General features: G+C 46.2%; 1 protein-coding gene across 1 annotated transcript in view; it reads right to left on the bottom strand.

The window, feature by feature from the left end:
• Positions 1–1,960: 1,960 nt before the first annotated feature.
• Positions 1,961–25,240, bottom strand: part of LOC147663304 (uncharacterized) — a 31,856-nt gene continuing 8,576 nt past the window's right edge. The window contains exon 2 of the mRNA XM_086950543.1: positions 1,961–2,781. Coding sequence (XP_086806669.1) covers positions 1,961–2,781 — 821 coding nt within the window. The remainder of the gene's footprint in view (positions 2,782–25,240) is intronic.

Here is a 25,240-nt window from a genome sequence, read left to right on the forward strand (position 1 = left end):
GTTTGTCATTTGTACTCAGACCAAGGGGCTATTTGGAGGTGGAACCCTTTGAGCATCACACCACTCTGATGAAGAAAGGTACGGCCAGTCCCTGGCAGTCTTGTGGAGAATCTTTCTGCTGCATTACAGGTGACATCATTGCATGACTGTTTTTGTCTTCAGGGCAATTCCACAAACCAGGTACGTTTGATTATGTTGCATGGCCTACCAAGGTAATTCATCATGTTGTGTATGACGTGTGATTCCCACAGAACATTGTGCCTCCTTGATGTCAACGCATGTGTCCTTCTAATGTACATGTATTCAATATGGCCTAATGTAAGTTCATTGTTGATAGGTGTTTACGTGTACAGTGACAACATGCATGATGTTGGTAAAGGCAAAAGTACTATATTGTGTGAGAGGTAGATGGCTGTGTAGCTGCTGTTTAGCTGGAACACACTACGTGTAGACTACACCTGCTGACACTGTGTGTCCTGTGCCCCACTTGTCCCTAAGGGGCCTGATCCTGTGACCATGATCTTTGGTGATTACTCTGCCATTTAGCTTGCAATGACCGTGAGTCGAGCAGACACTCCTGCATTCACATACACATGCAACTTTGTGGCTTGCCAATGCCCTTGTGGTATGTGCTTGTTTTGCATGTTGTCTCACCCCTTCTGCCGTCATGTGTTCACTCATTCCTGCTGCTGCATTCACAGCCGCAATGCAGCGCAGACTGGACAGATCCGGGACCACACACGCCTACAGGATACTCCTCCTTCCATCCATTTGTTGAGCATGCTCCAGCCACCCTACACACAGAGGACACCAGACAATCATCCACCTGGTATCACAATACCTCAAACTCACCCATAACAGCTTCTCTGCCTGTGTGTGCAACACATACTGGCAAGACTATGCTGACCCACATGACAGTGTGTCTATGTACCACCAGGTCATGTGCCTCATACAGCACACACACACCTTCCAGAAGCACAATATTATACTGCGTTACCAGGTCAACACCACAGTAGCACACCTCGCCTTCCTTACAGTAACGTGGCAGTACGCAACCTCGGCACACCACTTCAACATAGCCGTCACAGACAGTCAAGTATCCACCGGGGACACACACCAAAACCACGTCTCTTGGGTGTGGTGTGATGTGGCCGTTCTGGTGAAGATAATTGTCAGACGTGGCTAGGTGTTCTGGATGCGTTGCACCTATCACAGGAGTTTTGTACTTGTAGCTCCATAGGGGGAGGTCACGTAATCATGTGAGCTTGTGTAGAGTGCTACAGCCCATTGCCCACAGTATGTCCTGCCGCCCTTGGCCTGTGCGCCATTCATCACATCCACAGTACAGCAGCATGCTGATGATAGTTCACATACCTGAGGACACAGATGTAGGTACTCCCTACGTGGACACCTAGCTTTTTAACCCTGATCTATACACCTCCAAGTGACTCTCCTGTGCCTGTCTGTAATAGCGGTTTTGTGATCCAAACCCCCCTCCAGCATTTACTAACCATCACAGGTGTGTATTTCCATCCATGTATCTAGTTGTTAGAATATTGTGACCTATGTGTGTCCTCACCCGGACTCAGATCCAAGTGTGTGGATGGCTGCAGTTTGTTGAATACTCTTGCATTTCATACATTTGCACACACATATTTTTTATACTGTGGGTACAAGATAACTACACAAATGCGTATGATGTTTCTTATATTTATTAGGTGATCTTGTGCAGGAAACGTGAGTAGGTGCTGTACAGAAAAGGGGGGGAATCCAAAGTTCACTGCTGGAGATGAGATGCCTTACAGTTTGAGTCAACAGAGTCCAGGCCACAGTGATTGGCATCATTGGGCAGACTGTGACCAGCAAGTCCATGTGGGAGAGTCTAATAGGTGATGCTGTTGTACCCAAGGGCAATATGCCAGGTCAGGTGTCCTGGGAGTTGTGCATGCCCCACTGCCTCTCAACGTCTTAGCCGTGGACGACCCTTCTTCCTTGGGGGACCCTCACGTGCAGGCATGGACGATGCATGGGACGCTACGTCAGACAGCTCCTCCTCCTCCTCCTCCCTCCCTGTGGCTGGTGTTGCACTTTGCCTTGATGTTTCTGGCCTGGTGACACAGGGAGGGTGCTGCATGTTGCCAGCAATCTGATGTAGTGATTGGCTCATATCCCGATGCACCAGCAAGAGCTCAGCCAGTGTTGCCTCCACCCGTCCATAATGTTGTTCTTGCCTGGCATGTTGCTCAGCCTGCTGTTGTTTCACCTCGTTGAGGGCCTCCGCTACCTGGCTCACCTCCCTGGTGTCCCGCCGGTATGCCTTCAGGATGTTAGTCAGTTCAGTCATACCGGGCCCTGCAGCTGACTGGCCAGAATCTCGCCTCCGCCTTGCGCCACTCCCACCACCCTGACCCACACGAGCACGGCCTGCGCTTGTGGGCACATCCGATCGACGGGACCCCCGAGTGCTGGTAGGGTGGATGTTGTCTGCCATGTCAAGGGTGCCCACCAAAGGGGGTCCCTCATTTTCAGACTGGTTCTCTGGTGGATGATGGGCAGGGCTCTGACCTGTCTGCTGGGATGTGGTGGGAATGGGTCCGGTGGTTGGCTCAGATGTAGCTGGTACAGTTGCTGCAGGGGTTTGGGATCCAGAGGTACCAGGTTGGTTGGGGGGGTCATCCACAGTGCGTTGAGTGGCGTCGCTGTCGGTAGGGTCAGGGTCCTGCTGAGCCTGGGACGGGGATCCTTCTCCCCCCTGGTTGGGGGTGGTCTCCACACGTTGCCCTGTGTGTGTGAGAGTCAGACACTGTTAATGCACTATCAAGTGACATCTTAATTTGTTATCCATTATCAGCATCACAGTTCCACCAGCTTTACATTGTTGTCAGTGTTCAGTTGTGTATGTAGTGGTAGCAAATTGACATGTACTCAGGGGTATTTTCCTTCTTCCATTCTCTTGACAATGACTGACACAGCCATTGATGTGTCTTGTCTGCCGGCACAACACATATACAGCAGTGCTCTGTTTCACGCAACATTCAGGATACAGTGTCAATCCTTATGCCTGTGTCAAGCATGCACAGAGTTTAGTTGCAGCAAGTTCATGTAAGAGACTGAGCAGAATGAATTTTGAAGGATAAATTAATCTACTTTGGATAGGTGTTGCTGTTCCGTGATGGCCAACCAATGCCAACACCCCTGAACCTGTACACCCACTTCTAGATCATGGCTTTAGAACGTGGCACTTCTCCAAGACGCATCATCTTGTCAATACCCATGTCCATGTTGGTACTTAAGTGCATCCACAACGTTCATAAGATGGGGCAAGTGCATTGTGTGAGAGGCACAATGGACTGGAGCATCTGCACTGTGCATGTTAAAGTTGTATGCGTATTCATATGAGTGAGTGTTTAGCTGTGGTACATGACAATTGTGACAGTGTTGCACTCCATTGTCTGTCCCCAGGGGATAAGTTTCTGTTAGGGGTGTGTGTGACAGGCCATGCTAGTAGTTTGAGTGTGATTTGCAAGCGTCCATCCTTCGTGATTTGGCTGTGGCCTCATGTAGCATGCTGCCATAATCGTGGTTGTGGGTTCCTGCACAGGATGTCTGACATTGTCCTGGTGTTTGTGTTTGCAATGATCACAGGAGGGACTTGTGCTGCCTACACCAGGGCCCATTGTGTACTATAGAGCTTTCCAAACTGTGTGTCCTGACACAGTACTGTGTCGCCTGCAAATGGTGGGTGTGTCGCAGGCACTTAGTACATGACTGCTGGTAATTAGGAGACATTCCTAGACACTCTGCTCTATGGTCTTTATAAGACCTGTGCAGTGCTCGGGTGCAACTGTGTGTGTGCCCAGGAAGCTGGGGTGAGGTGACAGAGGGACGAAAACTGAGGGAGGGATACAGAGGGAGGAGGGTGACAGAGGGAGGGAGACAGAGGGACGGAGACAGAGTAACAGAGACAGAGAAACGGAGACAGAGGAAGGGCAACCGACCGAGGTGGGTGACAGATGGAGGGAGACAGAGGGAGTTAGATAGAGGGAGGGAGGCAGACAAGAGCCAGACAGACAAGAGGGAGACAGGCAAGAGGGAGTGAGACAGAGGGAGGGAGACAGAGGGAGAGAGAGGGAGGGAGACAGAGGGAGAGAGAGTGCAGGAGACAGGGACAGACAGGCAGATAGAGGCAGAGACTGAGACAGGCAGAGAGACAGAGAGGCATAGAGATGGAGAGGGAGAGAGAGTGGGAGACAGAGGGAGGGCGCGGGAGGAGACAGACAGAGATGGAGACAGAGTGAGGGAGGCAGAGTGAGAGAGAGGGAGTGAGTCAGGGGGAGACAGAGGGAAGGAGAGGGAGACAGACAGAGGGAGACAGACAGAGGTAGAGAGACCGAGGTAGGGAGACAGAGAGAGGGAGACATAGGGAGAGGGACACATAGGGAGAGGGAGACAGAGAGAGAGAGGGCAACAGGGATGGAGGGAGTCAGAGGGAGTGAGGGAGACAGAGGGAGGGAGACAGAGGGAGTGAGACAGAGGGTGACAGACAGAGGGAGACAGTCAGAGGGAGGGAGACAGACAGAGGGAGGGAGACAGACAGAGGGAGGAGGGCAACAGAGGGATGGAGACAGGTTGTTTGTGCGCGCTCGCTTGCTACACTGCTTTACTGTGTCACAAAATGATGCATCTCCGAAAAGTGTGTCCACAACATGAAAAGTTTTGAAAGCTGTGGTCTACTATCTTGTGTGAAATTTCACTATCCCTGTGCATTGGGCATGGTGCTTGGGTGTGTACCTGGGACATATGGGATGAGAGCAGCCTCCTACTCTACACCTTCCACCCTTTGAGCCTCCCCCTTGCAACTACCCCCATTCTGTTGTGTACTACTGGGACTCATGGCCACCCACACCCATACTGTTGGGCACTGCTGGGACTCATGGACACCCACCCCCATACTGCTGGGCACTGTTGTGAGTCCACCCATATAACATGTGTTTTTTGTAAACTCACCAGGCTCAACGGCTCCTTCACTTCTGTGTACTCCCACTGGTGGCAGCAGGGTCATGACTTTCTACTCCCTGGTCTGCGGGACCACCACCTCCAGTGTGGTGTGCACAGGCGTTGTCCTGGTCCATCTTCTTCTTGACCATCCTCCGCAGATCATACCACCTGGACTGGCATTCCTGCCTGGTGCGATTGATGGGTGCTACAGCATTGACCTTGTCAACGATCCTCTCCCACATGCGTGTTTTTTCAGCTATGCTGGTCTGTCTGACCAATGCGCCAAACAGCTGTGGCTCGACTCTGATGACTTCATCTGTAAGGATCTCATTCTCCGGGTTAGTGAACTTTGAATTCTTGGGTGTCGTCATGGTGTGGGGTGTATGTGATTGAGGGGGTGATGGTGTGTATGGATGAGGGTGTGTGGGTCTGATTGTGAAGGGGGTGGTGTGGGTGTAGATGAGATAGGGTGTATGTGTGAAGGTTAATGGGTGCAGTTGTTGATGTGCTGGCAGACTCTTCTTTTAGCAAATAGGTATTTTGCAAAGGATGTTGGGTTGTATGTGTGAACCCTTTTATTGGTCAATTTGGGGGGTGGCTTGTTTTGAATTGGTGGTGTGTGTGTTATATGGGGTGGGTGTTAGTGTTGACCTTTGTTTGCCTGTTTGGATGTGGCCAGGACATTGTTTCTCAATGGTGTGTACACAGGAGACATGTTTAGTGTTGTTGTGTGACTCGTTAGCAAAGTCCTTGTGCTGGTTTAGGTGTTCGTGTTATGTGTGCGTGTCGTATTTGTGCGTGCGGGTGACTTGTATGGGCCGTTGGCAGGTGGGGGGGTTCGCGTAGGCTTGATCGGGGTGTGTATGTGCCGTACCTGTGCGTGCAAGTGACTTGTACGGGTCTTTGGCGGGTGGGGGGGTTCTTGGTCGCTTGAGGGGGGTGTACGTGTCATATTTGTGCGAGCGGGTGACTTGTACGGGCCGTTGGCGGGTTGGGGGTTTCGCGGTCACTTGAGGGGGGGGTGCGTATTGTACTTTTGTGTGCGAGTGACTTGTACGGGCCGTTGGCGGTTGGGGGGTTCTTGGTCGCTTGAGGGGAGGTGTGCATGTCGTACTTGTGCATGCAGGTGACTTGTACGGGCCGTTGGGGGTTCGCGTAGGCTTGATCGGGGTGTGTGCGTGTCGTATTTGTGCGTGCAGGTGACTTGTACGGGCCGTTAGCAGGTGGGGGGGGTTTGCAGTTGCTTGAGGGGGTGTGCTTGTTGTACTTGTGCGTGCGAGTGACTTGTACGGGCCGCTGGCGGGTGGGGGGTTCTTGGTCGCTTGAGGGGGGGTGTGCGTGTCATACTTGTGCATGCGGGTGACTTGATCGGGGTGTATGCGTGTCATATTTGTGCATGCGGGTGACTTGTATGGGCCGTTGGCGGGTGGGGGGGTTCACGGTCGCTTGAGGGGGGTGTGCGTGTCGTACTTGTGCGTGCGAGTGACTTGTACGGGCTGTTGGCGGGTGGGGGGGTTCTTGGTCACTTGAGCGGCGGTGTGCGTGTCATACTTGTGCGTGCGGGTGACTTGTACGGGCCGTTGGGTGTGTGGGGGGGTTCGCGTAGGCTTGATCGGGGTGTGTGCGTGTCGTATTTGTGCATGCGGGTGACGTGTACGGGCCGTTGGCTGGTGGGGGGGTTCGCGGTCACTTGAGGGGGCTGTGCATGTCGTACTTGTGCGTGCGAGTGACTTGTACGGGTCGTTGGCGGGTGGGGGAGTTCTTGGTCGCTTGAGAGGGGGGGTGCGTGTCGTACTTGTGCGTGCGGGTGACTTGTACGGGCCGTTGGGGGGTTCGCATAGGCTTGATCGGTTGGATTTCCGATGCTAATTCGTATGGGTCATCGACTGTGGTTCGTACGGTTCGCTGATATTCGTACGGCAATCGGCGGAAATGGATCGTACTACGCAGGTCGGACGGTAGTTTCCCATTCGTACGGATTCGGCTACGAATACGAATCGTACGGCGGATTTTTTAACCGGATCGGAATCGGCCCCAATGTAAGTAAATACAATTACATTTTAAAGAAGTTAAAAGCAGCTGATGCTAAAAATAAAACAAGCGCACATCTAATCCAAACACTAAAAATTCCTTTTTTAAACAAAGCAAACATTCTATTTCAAACAATCAGACAGAAATTCACCATCTGTACCTCAATTTCACAAAATTAATGTAAACCGGTAGAAGAAATTTACATGTTAAAACAACAGCGAAAGTAAGTATAAAATGTAAAAAAAATTGAAATATTAACATCAATCAAAACAATTATTTAACAACAACTTAATAACTATATTATAAAATTTACAGACATAATGGCAGAAAGAGAACTTACAACACCTCTGAAAAAGGAAAACAGTTATTATCATACATGTAACACATTTAAAGTAAAGAGGGCACAAGCACTGAATAAAAACACTGGATATGTAGGAACATCTGTGCTCATGCCAGTTATGGGAGGACTGCTGCCAAAAAGTATATTGTAATTAACAATATGGAGCATAATCACCCTCTAATTGTGAGTGAAAAAAGTGAAAATGTTTTGCAAGCACGAGTTCCCTTGAACCAGCAGAAATCATTTAAAAAAAATGAACTACCAAACATTTCTGAGCAACAGCCAGGGATTTCCATTTTAAAAAGACTAATATCATGCACCTGAAAGGCTACAATGTAAACACTGACTGCTCGTAAAAAGTTCCAAGGCATAAACATGGCACAAAAAATAATCACTACAATAGTGAAAAATCCTTCCTCATGTACAATAAAATGAATGACAGGTGAATAATCAATGCAACAGTAAATAGGCTTCTTAGACTAACTCAAATCCAGATATGGATGATGGATGCCGCTTTCAAATGATGTCCTCCACCGTTCACACAGATTTATGCCACATGTTGTGACTTTCATACCACAGATATATCTTTAGTGATGCACTGCCGCCTAACAAGCAAACCTAATGATGACCACCCCTAAAAAATTTCCATTGACTTTGAACGAGCAATGCTGGGGCGGAGTTCTCCATAAAATAAACTATAGTGAAAAATAGAAGAGTTTATTTAATTCAAGAAGAAATATTAATATATTTTGTATGTTAATTATTAATGTAAATAACAACTAAAGAAAACAATTCTACAGTACTATTACCTTTATTTTGAATCCATTCTTTAATTAAATTAGATATATTAAATGAAATAAAATTATTTTCTGAAGTTTAAACTAAATAATAAATTTCCCTTGAATTAAAAATATGTTTATATGGTGTAATAACTATTAAAAGTGATGTATAGAATTCAATTACAAGTAATTTAACTATATTAAACCAGTTGCAATAAAGTTTAAATTCACAAATAGTTTATGTATTTAAGAGTTTTATATAGCGCTGGCCAGACTCAAAGGTAATGGAGCGCTTTACAACATTGGTAGCAGGGAAATCACACAATATAACAATAGTACACACATTGACTCATGACGTGTCAAATAATATCACTGTAATAAGCACACTGACTCGTGACAAGACTGGTTGCGGGAGGGGGGAATAGAGGAGGGAGTCGAGAGGAGGGTGAGGTAGAAGTCTTAAAGTCAAACGAGTCTGTGAGCTGCTGTGAGCCGGTTTCTGTGGTTGGGTTGTAGCTATCCATTCGGGAGAGATAAGTATAGGAATACGTCTTTGAGCTGCCTTTTGAATTTTAAAAAGGAGGAGATAGTCCTGATATGAACTAGGATGGAGTTCCAGATTTTGGGCGCGTTTCCTGAGAAGGATCCGGATGCAGTTTTTGTTTGCAAGTTTTTGGTGGGATGAGGAGAAGGGAATTGGTATTCCTGAGGTTACTTGTTTGACTGGCCTTCTTGCTTTTGGAGGCCAGGTAGGCTGGTTTCCCTGTGTGCAGAGCTTTGTGAGTGAGGCCGGCAGTTCTGAAGTTAGTACGCATTTCAATTTGGAGCCATTTTAGCTGTCTGAGTGCAGGCTAGATGTTTTCATATTTCTTTACTCCAGTGACCATTCTGGCTGCCGCGTTCAGAATTTATCTGATGGGAGCTAAGTGAGATCTTGCTGCTCCTGTGAGGTTTGCACTCCCGTAGTCCAGTTTGGACAATACCATGAATTGAGTAGCTTGTTTTTGGTCGTTGTGAGGGATGAAGGGTTTTATTTTGCTGAGTAGTTTAAGATTGAGGAAGGCCCTCTTTGTGGTGATCTTGATGTGTTTGATCATGTCTAGTTTTGGAGCTTAGAGTGATTCCCAGTGATTTAACGGAATCAGCCAGGGTGAGATTGCAGTTGAGAGCATCTATAGCTTTTAGCCATTCTGTGCTTTGGGGGTTCTCCTCCTTGTTGGAGATGAGGAGGATTTCCGTCTTGACCTGGTTGAGTTTCAAGTGGTTGAGTGACAGTCAGTGTTGGACTTCTCTTAGAGTGTCGTTCAGTCTCTGAATGTCATCAATGGAGGAGGTTTCAAAATAGATCTGGGTATCGTCCGCATAGAGGTGGAAAGGAATGTTGTTTTTTTAAGTATGGTGGTAAGAGGTTCCAAATAGATATTGAAAAGTTGCGAGGAGAGAACTGATCCTTGAGGGACACCCCTCTTGACGGGGAGTATCTCAGATGAGAAATTTTAGATTTGTATTATTAGGGTGCGGTTCTGTAGAAAAGAGGTGAACCACTGTAAGACCACCTCTTCCGCTACTACCCTTTCTTGGAGTACCTTAATGAGTACTTTGTGGTCGACCGAGTCGAAGGCTGCCGATAGGTCCAGGATTATGAGTAGGCAGCATTGGTCCGTATCGAGTACTTGTGTATATCGTCTATGACGTTTAGGATCGCTGTCCCTGTGCTGGTGCCTTTTCTGAAACCCGATTGGTGGGGGTCTAGAAGGTTGGTGCTGTCCATGTGTTGAGTAGGTTGAAGGAGAACACATCCTTCCAGGATTTTAGCTGGGAGAGGGAGGTTGGAGACGGGTCTAAAGTTGTTAAGGCCTTTTGTGTCGTAGCCCGTTTTTTAAAAAGTAAAGGCGTGACTTGGCCGAATTTGAGACAGTGTCGCATGACTCTGGTTCTCAAGGAGATTTTTATGATCTTGGTCCAGAGCGGGGCTAGGGTGAGTTTGAGCTTTATGGCCAGTTGGGTGGGCATGGGATCCAAGACGTGTGAGGAGGGATTGAAAGATTTCCAGTAGTTTGGGGGTGCTTGGGTTTAATATCTTCGGTCCCACGGGGAGAGGTACTGTTGGGGGGACTGCGGGGATCGTACAGGGACAGTTCGATCTTGGTGATTTTATGATTAAAGAAATTAGCAAAGTTGTCACACAGGACTTTGGAGGCCTGAACTGTTGATGAAGGCGACTTGGAAGTTTGTTTCCTAATGATGTTGAAGAGTTCTTTGGGCCTGTTTTTGCGTTGTCTAGAGCATTACAAAAGAAGGAGTTTTTTTCCTTCTTGATGTGTTTATTATATTTCCTGCGTACTGATTTGGGTTGATCAAGGAGGATTGTGGACGGGTTGTTCCTCCAGAGTCTTTCTGCAGCTCTAAGTTGTCTTCTTTCGGAGTTTATATCTGTTTCGAACCCCGATCTAGATGGAATGTTCCTGACTCTTTTTTGTTGCAAGGGGGCTATTTGGTCCAGAATTGAAGTCATAGTAGTATTGCAGTGAGAGGTGACTTCTGTTGTGGAGAGGTCCCCTTTGGTTATGGGGAGGAGAGAGCTGGCCCTTTCTTCCAGGTCAGCAAGGGGAATCTGTCTTAGATTTCTCACCCAGGGGGGTCCTGCATACGGGGCTGACATTTGATTGTTTGGTTGATGTGGAATAGAATAATATGGTGGACCGACCTGTCAACAGGCAGGGTGTGGTCAATTGAGACTATGTCTGCTTGAGTGACAAAGGCATCCAGGATTGAGCCTCTGTTGTGGGTTTCCTCTGTGCAGTGTTGGGTGAGGTTATTATTGCTTAGATGTTCATTCAAAGTTTTGATCAGCGAGTTGTTTTCCTCATTCCAGTGTAAGTTGAGGTCACCTAGGATTATGTGTTGGAGCCACTGAGTGAGCAGTGAGTTATCAGGTCGGAGAGGTGTTCTCCGAATGAGGCGGTATTGCCTTGCGGATGGTAGAGGAGGTGGCAGAATAGAGCTTTGTTGTCTCTCGCCCTAATGATGGTAGTTAGACATTCAAATGTGTTGTATTTGAAGGATTCAGTTTCCTTCAGGGAGATGTTCTTGTGTATGATTGCTATGCCCCCTCCTCCCTCATTCTTCCTGTCTTTGTTGATGATTACGAAGCCCGGGGGCACAAGCATGTTGATAGTTAGGGAAGAGAACTCATTTAGCCATGTTTCAGTGATGAACGTGATGTCAATGTCATGGGTAAGGATGGTTTTTGCCAGTTCTGTTGCATGTTTAGCGGCCGATCTGCAGTTAATGAGCATGCAGTTGGTGGTGGTCCCCTTTCTTTTGAGTTTCTTCGTTATTGGGGACCCTTCAAATATTAGTGAGCAGGGCTGGGGGTCTTAAAGATCTGGGAGGGGAGGGGTCTCTTCCAAATCCAGTGACAACCTGGATCTTGGAGATAGGGGTGACAGTAGAGGACGTGTCATACGAGGTGGCACGATCCCTCGCTTCACTCGTGGCCATTGCGGCTCTTGTTCTTTTAGGGTCTCTGTGTCTGGTTTGAGAGGGGGGTTGTGATCCAGCTGAGCCGTTGAGTTTTGGGAGGCCTACTGTGTTTAATGTTGGTAGGGGTGAGGAGTGGGTGTAGTCTGGGCTCTCGGGTGTGGTGAGGTTCAGGAGGATTTCGTTTAGGCCCAGTATTTTAGCTGGCTTTCCAGCAGAGCAAGTTCCTGAGTTGTCTCCAAAGAGGAGAGGGTGGGGGCGTCCCGGGAAGGAGGGTGCTTGTAGTTGAGAGAGGGGCTTTTGGTGTTGTTGTTGCCAGTGTTGTCCCTATGAGTGGCCCTGGACATGGGGTGAAGAAAATCACGACGTGGTTCCAGCGGCCGCCTCTTGTGTGTCGGTAAAGGGAGAGATTTAGGAGTCATTGACTGAGGATTGGGTTCGCTAGATGTCTGTTTGAAGTGGTAGTTTGAGGATGGAGGGTGTAGGTGTCGATCGTCAAGGGAGCAGGAGATCTTCATCTGAGTCTCATCTAAGACTGGTCTCTGATTCGTTTTGGAAGGGAGGTAAGTATTGTGTATGATCGGGGAGGAGTATGCGGAGGAGAGATTGGTGTCTGGAGGGGGGGTTAGCGTTAATGTCAAAAGTCTTGAGATTGATTTGTGAGAGCTCCTGGAGGGGCAGTCTATCAGGGTATAGGGAGTTTGGCGGGGGAGTGGCGTGAATGCATGGGGGCGTTGCGAAGCAGGGTGAAGAGGAATTCAAATGCATCTAGGTTGTCGTTGTTGGCTTGGATCATGACTGTGCTGTTGGTGTAGATAGTCGCAGAGGTGTGGCAACTACGCATAGGGCGGCTTGGGAGTGCGATCGTTAGTTTGCAGCTGTAGAGAGTGTTAGTTGTTTTGGATATGTGAAGGCGTGTTCTGAGAATGTTGTTCCAATTTGCAGGTCTTTTGGAAAATGAGATCCATTTTAAACTGGCCTTTGGGAAAGCAGTGGTATATGTCAGCAAATAGTGTCTCTGGGTGTTGTCTAATCAGTCTAGCCGAGGAGCACCATGGAGTTGTATTGTGTAGTTTGCCATAATGGAAAGAAGTGAGAAAACAGAGGCCCAGTAGCGACTAATTAGTCCAAGTGGGATGCATGAAATAGACATTTGGGACCTGATACTTGGGGCACACAGTTCAATGTATTAGGTCAAATTTGCAGGAACTTGAAATGGAAGAGTTTGTGTCTGTGGTTGATGGATACAAATTTTATTGGAGTGCAGCAACATGCCCAGATCTTTTCAGAGATCAAATACCCCAAATCCTTACTCCAAGTCTCTCTAGCCTGCGCAGTAGAGTCTGGTCTTAGGACCAGGCAAGCACGATATAGTCTGGTAATTATAAGAGTAAGCGGTGTGAACTCTTCTGGAGCCAAAGGATATGTGGGTATACAAGAGCGTAAGGTGTTATGAAGTCTGTGTAGTTTGACGTGATCCATATAAGATGCGCCCTGGAACTGAGTTTTGTTAGTATGGGAAAGAGTATAACCATCTGGAAGCACATCTCTTAGAGTGTAGAGGCCATGGTGGGTCAGGGTTTGTTGGACTAGTTTTTCACTCATGAGGGGTAGCCATAGATTGTGCACCAAAGTAATGCCTGGGGAATATAGCATATTCCCTCCCAGCACACAAAGAAGCCGCCGCCAGGCCCAGCAAGTGGCGGCGAGAGTCTGTATACTGGTGGGATCTATTGGGATACCCTTTAGCAATTTAGCTCAAAGTGGTACATGTCCTGCCTGGATCCTGATGTATGGGATATTGGTATCATGATGATACCAGTGGTAGGCATAATGGCAACAAGATAATAAAAAAGAAGTCTGAGACTCCAAAACCGCCATGCTCACAAGGATGGTTCATGGTATTCCATTTAATGTTAGGCCTATGCTCAGCCCAGATGAGCCGTGTGAGCAGGCTATGCCAGGTTTTTAAAACATGCAGTGGGAGCGTAATGGTAATGTTTAAAAACAAATACAGAAACCGGGGGAGTACTCCCATTTTTATTACTGCCAACCATCCGGCAATGGAAAGTGGAAGGCTAATACAACGTTCAACTTGTGCCGATAAGCGGTCCACAGCATAGTCATAGTTGAGCTGAAGAGCTTATTCTTTATCTAGATGTATGTGAATACCCAAGTATTTAGCGGAACCTGTGATAAGGGGTACTCAATATCAATGGGATGTGTATTTGCTGTCAATGGGAATAGCTCAGATTTGGCCCAGTTTATGTGAAGGCCTGACAGACTGCCAAAGCGGATAATTTCACAAAACAATGGCGAGAGGTTGTCAGCAGGACGACGGTCAAATGATAAAATATTTTCTGCATTGTGTGAGGCTAAGAGAGGGCCATGTGTGACTTGAAGGCCACGATGTGAGGGTCACTCTTGAAGATGATGGACCTAAGGGTCCATTGCAATTATGAATAAGAGAGGGGCAACGCTGCCTGGTGCCCCTGAAAATGGGTAAGCGCTCAGTAAGCTGAGTGTTTACTTGCAAGCAGGCTCTTGTTTGAGTGTAAAGGAGTATGGCTGAGGTTATGAAGTAGCAGGGGAATCCAGGTTTCATCAGCGTTGCTCTCAGGAAATATCATTCCAGAGAGTTGAATGCTTTTTTCTGCGTCCAGTACTGCCACAGCAGCGGGAAGCATGGTGGAAATCCTATTTAACACAGCAAAGATTGTTCTCAAATTAAAAGAGGTAGATCTCTGCAAAGATCTTATTATCTAGATTTAGTAGGGAGAGGGGTCTGTATGAAGAACAGAGAATGGGTATTTTCCAGGTTTGAAAAGCAATGTAAGGACCACATCACGGAGTGTCGGGGGGAGGGAGCCCATACTCAGAGACTCCATGTAGAAGGCATGCAAGTGAGGGGCAAATATATGTTTGTAGTCTTTGTAAAAAGCTCAAGTTATGCCATCTAGGCTAAGGGCTTTTGAGTCATCTATAGCATTGATAGCCTGAATCACCTCTTCGCAGATAATAGGCTTTGCTAGAAAATTGCGTTGGCCATCAGTAATTGACACCATGGCTATCTCATCGAGGTATGCCACTCTCTCAGTCTTAGCATTAGAGGAATGGGAGGAATACAAAAGTTCATAATACTCCTTGAATTCTGAAAGGACACCTTTGGTGTCGAAGACAATAGTGCCATCTGAGGTACGGATTCCTGTAATAAAGCCACTGACCAGATTGGGGCAGAGTATGAGCACGAGGGTACGACACAGCAGTTCCTCCTCTCTGTGTCATCTAGCCATGGCATGTTTCCCCATGTACTTGCCTACCTGTCTGTCAGGTCATGAAATGTGGTAAGTAGGGTCAATAGGGCATGCAACTGAGGGACGCTGCCGAGCTAACAGCCTCCCAATCAATGTCACGTAGGGCGGATTCTATTGGAGTTAGCTGGGTACGGATGTCTCTGAGGATACCTACCTGCTTAGACATACAGACACCTTGTATATAGGCCTTGAAGGCCTCCCAGAGGGTGACCTTAGTGGATACCATATCAAAGTTCAAGTCAAAGTATTAAATTATGGTTTTGCGTGGTTTGGTACAAAAGAATTGGTCATGTAGTGCCTCACCCGGGAAACACCAAGGGGTGCAGCCTCTCGATGCCTGGGAATTGGAGAGTAAGGAGCACTAGGCAGCGGTATGACAAAGTGCGAGGGAGATGTTTAATGCCAGTGGTCCAGAGTTCAGCGCTCACTAAGACAAAATAATAATCAAGTCAGGTCCACACACCATGGGTGGAGAAGAAAAAGGTGATGTCAGTAGCGGTAGGGTGGCTAGCCCGCCAGACGTCGTTAAGGGCATAAGTGTCAATGATATAATGCAGAATCGTGTTGGACCTGGGTTTTACACTCAGCTGAGAGCTGATGGACTCCATTGTGGGATCTAGAACTAGATTAAAATTGCCCCCATGATCACCAGGTCTACCTCATATTGACCCAGTGAAAACTGCCTGAAAAAATTTGACGGAGTCTATAATGAGAGCGTATATTTTTATTAAAAGTATACGTTGGCTGGCTAGTAATCTGAGAAGTAAGATATAGCAGACCTCGGGGTCCAGCATCACAGAGTGGCATGTGACGGGGACACTTTTTTGTATAAATATACAGACCCCCCCTAGAGTAGGTATTATAGTTTGTAAAGTATCAGTGTGCACTCCAGGTGGAGGCAAACATGTTGGGTGTCCCAAGGTGGGAGATAGGTTTGTTGCAGGAAGGCTATTTTGAAACCGTTGCAAGACAGATAAGTGAGGACCTTCTTACCATTAAGAGGGTTTTTTAGTCCCCTGATGTTCCAGGAAATGATGGAAACAGTCATCTCTCCCTGTGGGTGTCAGGAAAAGGCATCTAAGGTACTTTGGTAGGACAGTGTGGGCCATGAAGTTGTGTATCATCGTTGGTGCTCACAATGTAACGTAAATCAGTTACAACCAAAAAATTTACAATCAAACAGTTCCCAAACTCCCACGAGACCAGATAAGAATCTATCTAGTGAATTCCATCGAACAGCCACAAAACAAATTAACCCTAGGAAAAACAGATAGGTGTTCCCCGTTGGGGGAATGGCAACACCTCAGGGGTCACATTCCAAATACCAGATACATGGAGTGAAGATAAGTACAGCCTGCAGAATACTGAATGATGAGGGCATTTGCCTGAGTAACCAGGGAGAATGCATGACAGTATGTAAAGGATGTTCATGCTCCGAGAAGGGTGAAGAGCCCCTGCTGTTTAGACCGGCACGGCTAGGACTTGGTGAGTTCACCACTTGACATTTGCAGGTGTCTATTGCTTCAGTCAGATTGCCAAAGAACTGGGATTTTCCATCAACTTCAATGCATAGATGAGCTAGATAAAGCATGGTGTATTTGAGTCCCAGTTTGCACAATGCCTGCTTGGCATTGGTATACTTTCTCTGCGCTTCCTGAGCAGTAGGGGCAAGATCCAGGAAGAACATGAGTGTGAAGCCCTGGTATTGCACTCAATCTTTCTCACAGGCTCACCGGAGTACCGTTTCCTGGTCCTTGTAGATCAGCAAATGTGCCAGGAGTGGTCAAGTTGGGGCACAAACCGGGAGGCAGGGGCCAAGGGTGCAGTGGTATCGCTCCACCGCAAAGGTGGACGTGAAGTTTGTGCAGTCAAAGAGATCGGTGAGCATGTTTTCCACAAATACATTGAGACATGCCATTGTCACATGGCCCATGGGGACATTGTCGTTTTCTCTAAGTTAGCATGAGCATGCTGCAGATTGCCTGTTGCTTTGCGCACGTTACTACAAGACTTTATTTTTGCAATAATCTCTATGGCTGTTTTCACATGAGAACCCATTGCTGTTTTTACACTCTGCAGGTTCCTGGGATTTTGTCTGAACATTGTGAGCAAGTTCGAACAAAAATGCCCCTTGTTATTATGTTCTGGCCAGGCCTTAGCACCTAGACAAAACATACTGATGCAGCTGTTGTTTAGGAGAATGTTCTTTGGTCTTTTTGGAATACACAAATAGGTTTCAGATACTTGGAGAGGGACCTTTCCAGGGAGAAGAGCGAGACATCACCTATGTAGATCTACCCTCTGTAGACTAAGGTATGTGGTCTGCAGACAAAGCCCAGAGATCTTCTAATATATAATAATATTCTGTGCAACGAGAGGGAAGTTAGGCTATATTGTCTTTTCATGATGAACTCCTTTCATGATTGATGGACTAACTGCTATGTTGACAGTACTTTATACTATGCAGCTTTCTGCTTGTTGTGGCACGTATACTGCATATTGGAGCACATTAGTTAAAATAAACATTTTACATTTGTTGGTGTCTCTGTCAAATCTTATTGTAGACAAGCACAAGAGTGCAAGCGAAAGGGTGTGTTTTGCCATTGTGATTACTGAGAGATTTGGGAGTGTTGTGGTGTGGGGTGTCTAATCACTTGTTTCTCTGTGAGTGAGTAGGAGAGCAAGTGAGACATTATAGCTAGTCGGTCCTGGGCTCATGGGTACTTAGGTGGTAGGATGACTCAGTCCCTATGCATTAAGGTCCCATAATCCTACGCATAGTTCTGTTTTTGGGCAGAATCCCTGCAACACCATGTTGATTGTCTGCCACACCAAGTAAGCGGACATTATTCCTCCAAGAGCACGCCTCGAGGTCTTCATTTTTAATAGCCACTGTTTCAAGGGTGCGTTCTATCTTGTCTAGTTGCTTTGTTGCAGTGGCAGGGCCATCTTCCAGACTTGAGATCCGTCCCTCAGCACACCCATCCAAGTGCTCTGCCACTCCAGGCTCTCACCCACGCTATTGATGCGTCTGGTGAGGGCATAAAGTTGGGCATCAAGAGAGTGGAAGTCATCCCTGATCTCTTTCATAATAGGAGTTGTGCTAACAGTGTCCCCAGATCCCAACACCACATCCAGGGGTTCGTCCGTGTCGGAATGTGACCCATCTAGGTGCGTAGTTTTAGTATGGTCAAACAGGAGCTTGCATTGTTTTGGATCGCCCATTGGTGGCTGACTCAGGTGTTCTGGAATAGCTTTAGTAGCACTGCGGGGGGCTCCACCAGCATGAAGGGGTGCGCAGTCCACCCATTCATCAGAGCATTAGCATGGATTACCCCATGATTTTGTGTGGGTGCCCCACCAGGAAAGGATGGGGTGAAGCAGTCCAACCAGGGTGAAATGAGGCATCTCAAAGAGAGCACAAGACCCCCAACAGTCACTGGCTCCGGCCACCACAGTCAAGGGCCAGTCCAGGCCTGAGGCCAGCAACCCACACAACACAGAGCGGGGGGCATGCAGCCAGCAAGGCATCTTCAAGGCATCAGGAGAAGGGTGGGGTAGCACAGGGTACACCATGGTCCCCTAGCAGGGAATGCAGCTAGGAGGAGCAGGTCAACCCTCTCCAGGCACATCGGGGAAGGCACCCACAAACTGGGAGGCTGCACTGCCAAAGCAGCAGTAGGCTGGCCACACCCCCAGGTCAGACAGACAAGAGAAGCATCAGCGCGGGTGCGAGTGCCGCCCACCACCTCAGTACTTACCGGGGGAGCAGCAAACCTTGTCAGGGCCTCCCGCTCTGCACAGACCACCAGCACCAGAAGCAAAGTAGGCCTATATTATATAGACAAAACAAAAAAACGAAATGCAGTAAACACTAGAAATGCAATATTTCAGAAAAATATAAATTACATTCATTTTAAAAATATTAAAATGGCTATATATATTATATATATACATGTATATATGTCAACAGAAATATTTTTTACTTTTTAAAATGTTCAGATTTTCAAATTATTAAATGTTAAATAAATTATCAACATTTAAAAGCATTCATTTTATAACTTTTAAATAATAATTGCCTTTGTTCCTAAAATACATTTTACTTGTAAAAAAATAATGTACAAATACTACTATAAATAAACTATCTTTTTTATAATTATTAAATCTAAATGTAAATGTATCAATAAAACAGAATTAATATTTCTTCATGAAATTACATTAAAATAAATTGCAATACATTAAAAAATATATATTTGATGTAAAATTATAATAAGAATGTAAATTAATATCACACTAAAACATTGTGAATTGTTTTTCAACATGGTCCTATATTTTTAAACCCCTTACCCTTTCCCCCATATAACCTATTTCCTACTAATAAAAAAGAAAGAACTAAAAAATCATTAAATCACAATAGTACATTACAAAATAAATATAATTTTATCACAAAATGTTCACATACATTTATTTCTTTACAATTAATAAAATTATCAAAAAATATCAAAAAAGTACAATTTCAAAATTTAAGAAAGCATTTAAACACAAATATACAATTATAAAAATATTGACATATGATATATATTTTGAAATGTTAAACTTTTAACAACAATATTGAAAACAACCCAATAAAAAATACTGTTACCTGTGATTTTCCTGTCAACAATATTTTTGAAAGTACAATATTCTTGCGATGATATTCTGGTAACACAAGATTTTAGCCTCCATATTTTGGTCAATTGTCACCTCAATACCTAATTTATAGAAAATTGTTTTAGGACCTGGTGCACCTATATTTGGTAGTCCAATATATGCACAGACTGAATCAGAAACAGAACATATAAGACACTATTTATATGAAAAGTTGCCAATGGGTTTATTAGACCATCAAAGTCAATCTTCTCCAGTTAGTCTTCTCCAGTATCTTTTGTTCCAAAGAAAGGAGATGCGTTAAGAAAGTGTACAAACTATGAAGCACTTAGCAGAATCTTAGTTAAAAACTGTTACTCACTGCCTCCATACTTATTTTGTTAGATCAGATTAGAAATGTCAAAGTTTTAACTAAATTATACTCAGAGGAGCATATCCTCTAGTCAGAGCCTGAGAGAATAATACATGGAATACTGTATTTCACATAAAATTTGGGCTATTTGATTATCAAGTCATGCCTTTCCGACCCTGGAATGCTCCTGCAGTGTTTCAATACTTTATCATTGACATTTTGAGAGGATATTTAGAAATGTTTTGTATAGTTCATCTGGATGATATTCCTATTTATTATGAGAATATGGTGACTCACATACAGTATATCAAGGCAATCTTATAATGGTTGAAAGTTCATCATCTTTTTGTTAAGATAGATATTGTGTATTTGAGAAAGATAATTGCTGATTGGGGTGGATGGTAGGCTACCACATGTAATTAATTAAGGTGTCTGGCCCAGTCAAAGATTTCATTTTTTAAACCTGAACTCAAACCCTGGTAGCTATAGTACAGAGCACTTAAGGAAATATGTAAAGCATTTAGAAGTACCAAAACAGTTAAAAAGTCAAAAACACAACAGAATAAACATCCCAATCTAATTTATAGAAATAGAGAAAGATCTAATGAACAAAAGTACACCAAAATGACATAACTCAAATTTGGGGACTGGAGATATGAATTTTAAAGATATAAGTGAAAATAGAGACAAAAGTGCAAAACTCAAATGTTAGTCAATGGTCACTGTAGATCAGGACTTAGGGGCTCATTACGATGACGGACTGAAGCCCATCCACACTGATGGCGGTGGCGGAAAACGTTTACCTTCCCGCTCCCGGTGCGATCATTGTGACCACCGAATAACAATAGTCCTACAGAGGCCATTTTACATCCGCTGCGGTCTCTCAGGCTCCCCACGTTTTCTGCATACGCAAGGGTGGCGGATGAGGCCGAACAGAGCAAGACCGGCGTGCAGAAACACGTTCCATCCGCCAAACAGATTACGATGTGGCAAACAGCCATTCCCACCGCCGCATAAAAAACGAACCGCAAACACTACCACTAGGATCAGATCATCTCACATATGTGTGCAAAGTATCCTGGGTCGGCACATGACAACTACATTTTGTGGCACAGCACCATACACCAATTGATGACCAATCTGCAACCTGAGCGGGCCTGGCTTGTTGGTGAGTGGGCTGTGTCAATGACTGTGATGTATGTGTGACATGCTGCTCTCCCCACACATTCAGATCACACTGTTTACCTGCCTGTCTCACAACTAGGTGACTTTGGGCATCCCAATCGTCCATTCTTGCTCTCCCCACTGCAGAATCCAACAACGGTGCAGGATGTACAATACAATGATGCACATGGGAGGACATGTTGTGTGGTGGTGCGCACTTTTGGACTGCTGAAGTCAAGATTTAGGTGCCTGGACCAGACTGGTTGTGCACCTAAGTACTCACCACAGAAGGTATGCCAGATTGTAGTCGCCTGCTGCATGCTACACAACCTGGCCATGCACAGAAGGATCCCCCTGATTCTGGACAATGGTGAAGAGCAACAGCCCTCCACACCCAACCCACACATACCCAGTGACGTTGACAGTGGTAAGGAAGAAGGCCTTGATCAGCGACAACAGCTCATCGTCAACTACTTCCATTGAGTGTAAGTTAATAATGAGCAACTATGACTGTGTCTGCGTTCCTTGCTGTTGTCTAACAAACTGAGATTTGTTTCTGGCATTTTGTACACATACAGGACTATGCGTGGGATTGGAGAACTTGGGCAGGCAGGGACTGAGCACCCAGAAACACCCATTAGCACAGGACCCAATTGCTATAGTGCCTCACTAGCTCTCTCACTCACTCAGAGGTATGCAAGCGGGTGTACACAGTTGATAAGTTGCAGACAAGAAACGCTTTGAAATGTGCTTCTTTTACTACAGTGTCAATACAGGCAACATACGTGCCACAAGAAGTTGAAAATGCATGAGTACATATACAGTTTCCATAGAGAAACATCCATAACACATGAAGCAAGATGTCATATCAATAATCCCACTGGACAAAGACCCACGAGCATACCCCCCCACTCCTTGCTGAGAGGAGTTGAATAAGATGTCCCAGGTCTATGGGCATTGCCAGCAGACCCATTGCTCAGTCAGTACATGGTAAAATGTACATCCCATGTGCTGTGTTGCTCTCATCACTGAATGGATCACTCTCCAAGTGTGGGGCAACTAGTCTGCCTCCCCATGACATCTAAAAGGCACCCGTGTCCTCTAGCAACTGTGACACCTGTTGAGTGGGGGTGCTAGGCCCTGACCAGAACGGATTGACAACGGACAATCTCCTCCGACAAAGGACAGAATGTACAGGCAGTGCTCCTGAACTGTGCAGAGAACAAGCTCTGCAGACACTTCTCATGCGACAGACAAATACTAAGGTACTTGCATAATGACTACGTCATGTACTTTTTTATGCACTACAGCTGCATGATTGAAGCCGGGCTCATGCCAGTCGACAATATCCACGATGGTCACAAGACAGCCTCCCCTTGCTCAGGTCTGTGTTAATAAGCGAAACATACCGCAGAGGTCAGCAGAGTCAAATCAGATGCAGATAGGGCAAAAGTCAGAGAGCGGAATGACAATTCCTGTTAGTAGGCGTGAAAAAGTTAAAAGGACATTGAATTAGTCACCAACAGTTCCTGTTGCTGTTAACTAGTTACAAATCCAAGAAGGCACAGTAAGCCTCAAAGGCAATCAGTTCCAAAAGATGATCCAAATCATCTCCAGCAAAAAGGACCGCCATCCAATCTAGCAGTATGAAGGAACAGATGTGCTCCTTGCACCACGAGGATGAATGGAGCATCCATGGCAACCGGGAAGAGGTTTGATGTAGGTATGGCACAGGCGCCTGTGCTCAAATGCACAGGCGCAGCTGTCAGCCTGTCTGACACATTGAAAGACATCCCACAAACGTGTATCACCGGAGCAATCTTGATAATGGACCTGATGATCCACGGCAACAGCTTATGATCCAGGGCAACAAGGGATGTGTTGGAAAGGCAGATATCGTTGGACCACTGAAAGGGGCATCTTGGGCAGTAGAACACAGGTCGCACGCAGGTGAAATAGGCATAACAGAAGGTTAGCCTGTAACTGCTTCATAGCACAGATAATGGGACACATCCAAAGAGGAGCTGCATGTGGTCACGGTACAGTTGCAACTGACCGGGGTTTACCTGAGCACTCCCAAAACCAGCGCTCAGCTGTACAGCCACAAGTAGTGATCTCAAACCGCTAAAAGCAGTCTGGAAATTGGAGGAATGACACCCGGTAGAACTCCAGAAATCGCATGAAACAAAGGGACAAGGCCAGAGCCCTCATGTTTTAAAAAAGTGTGCAACAGCCTTCAGTATCAGAGGCTTTCCGTGATTCTTGTGTCAGTCTTCCGGTAAAAAGTGGGAGTGCTGTGTTCAGCAGTGACTGAATTGCGCGGGACGGTCAAGGCATCTAGAATTCGAAGGTCTCAGGGCTGATGTGGTAGCAACTACTTGTTGAAACAGAAGCCGATTGTGCCTGCACGCTTATTGAATTCTGCTTTTGTTGTGGGAATGTGAGGCCACTAATGAATATCCACAATCACATATGGGGGAGTGAGGAGGACATTGCTACAGCAAGGAACACGGTGTGCAACAGTTCCTTTATACCTGATGCCTGCCCTGTGAACGCAGCACTTGTGCCCATTCAGGAGAAGCTAAATTCCTTTGTAAAACAGATTTAGCATGGGTATGTTGTCAGGAACTAGTGTACATGTGGATAAACATGCATAGATCATACATGTCACTTGAAAATCCCTGTGCAACAGTACTTGAGTGTGTGAATGCGACAATGTCACCATCGTCCACATTAAAGGAGGTGTTGTGATGCTGGCTCTTGTGGGCACACTGCTAAGGATTTCATTGTTCTGCACTGTGTGATCTGTGACAACTTCTGTCATGACCATGATTATGTTATTAGGGGGATGGGAGCACACTGCATCACCTCCCAGCACAGGTCATCCCTAGTCATTCTGATAAATGCAGTTCAGTCATGATGCGTACCTGTCATGTGACTGAGGTGTTTCACCTGAGTTGGGCAGGGAGAGGTACAGAGACCCGAGTAGATTATGGCAGCTTTCTCAGCAGACACCGATCACATTGTATCCTACCACTACTGATATAGGAGGATAACACGACACAACTGTGTCTTGAGATTCACAGCACTGACCTGCACCAAACTAGGTGACACACAACAACAGTAACAGAGGTAAGCTTTTCAACTGCACTGCATTCACCAGCATGCTAAGGGCTAAACTGTGTTGGAAGGTGCAGTTGTGTGCTCCAGCCCCCTGTCGTCCATGTTGGTGGTGTTTGCCGGTGTTGTCTGTAATGCATATTTTACAGTGTTGCCTCGTGGTGTGCTTTTGCGGTCATTGCATAATATGGCTATGCACTGTTGTTTCCTTGTGTCTTTCCAGGTACCTCCACTCTCTCAATGGATTTTCGCTTTTACATATTCGGAAACTTTGCAATGTAAGTCAACTTGCTACTTACTGTGATTAACCCTGGGCGGTGAACTACACTACGCTTGCAGAGTTAGCGTAGTTTTGGTAACTTCGCAATTCGCGTAGAAGGTGAAGTTACCGAATACTACACAATCTGCAACGTAGCGTAGCTGTTTTTCTTCTTCGCGCACTCAATATGCGTTCTTGCGAGTGCGGTAATGACTGACCGTGATCGCCGACGAGCTTTCCTATCCGTTCACGTGCGCCACAAGATTTGGAATTCGCTCGCACGATCCCGTGAGAGTGTGCGAACGCGGACACGTCATTCGGACACGCGATCTGACTTCCGGCGGCAGTGTTGGTAAGATCGCGATCCCGAACACGCAGAAACTGCAACCTGGTGAAGAATATCTCTCGAGCAGTATAAAACCTTCTCGAAAATGATGATTTTGTTCATTTTGCTCCAAAATCTCCTCAGGTTGTCATTTGGCTGTAGTTTTTTGAGAATGGAGTCATTTTTCATTGTTTACAATTATTTTAAAGAGGAAGGAAGTTCCCAGAGTCTCCAACTTCCTGGTCCTGTCCTTTAGCTTCACTTTCTTGTTATTGTGGGTGGCCTGACCATGTGGGTGGCGGCCATTTTGTCAAGCCAGGCATTGTGCTTTTGCCATAGGCCTGCATTGTCAGTCTTGTCTTCCTTTTCTTGTTGTTGTGGGTGGCCTGGCCATGTGGTGGCAGACATTTTGTGGGACCAGACACTGT

The sequence above is a fragment of the Lissotriton vulgaris genome, unplaced genomic scaffold (assembly GCF_964263255.1).
Source record: "Lissotriton vulgaris unplaced genomic scaffold, aLisVul1.2 SCAFFOLD_10292, whole genome shotgun sequence".
NCBI classification, from domain to species: domain Eukaryota; kingdom Metazoa; phylum Chordata; class Amphibia; order Caudata; family Salamandridae; genus Lissotriton; species Lissotriton vulgaris.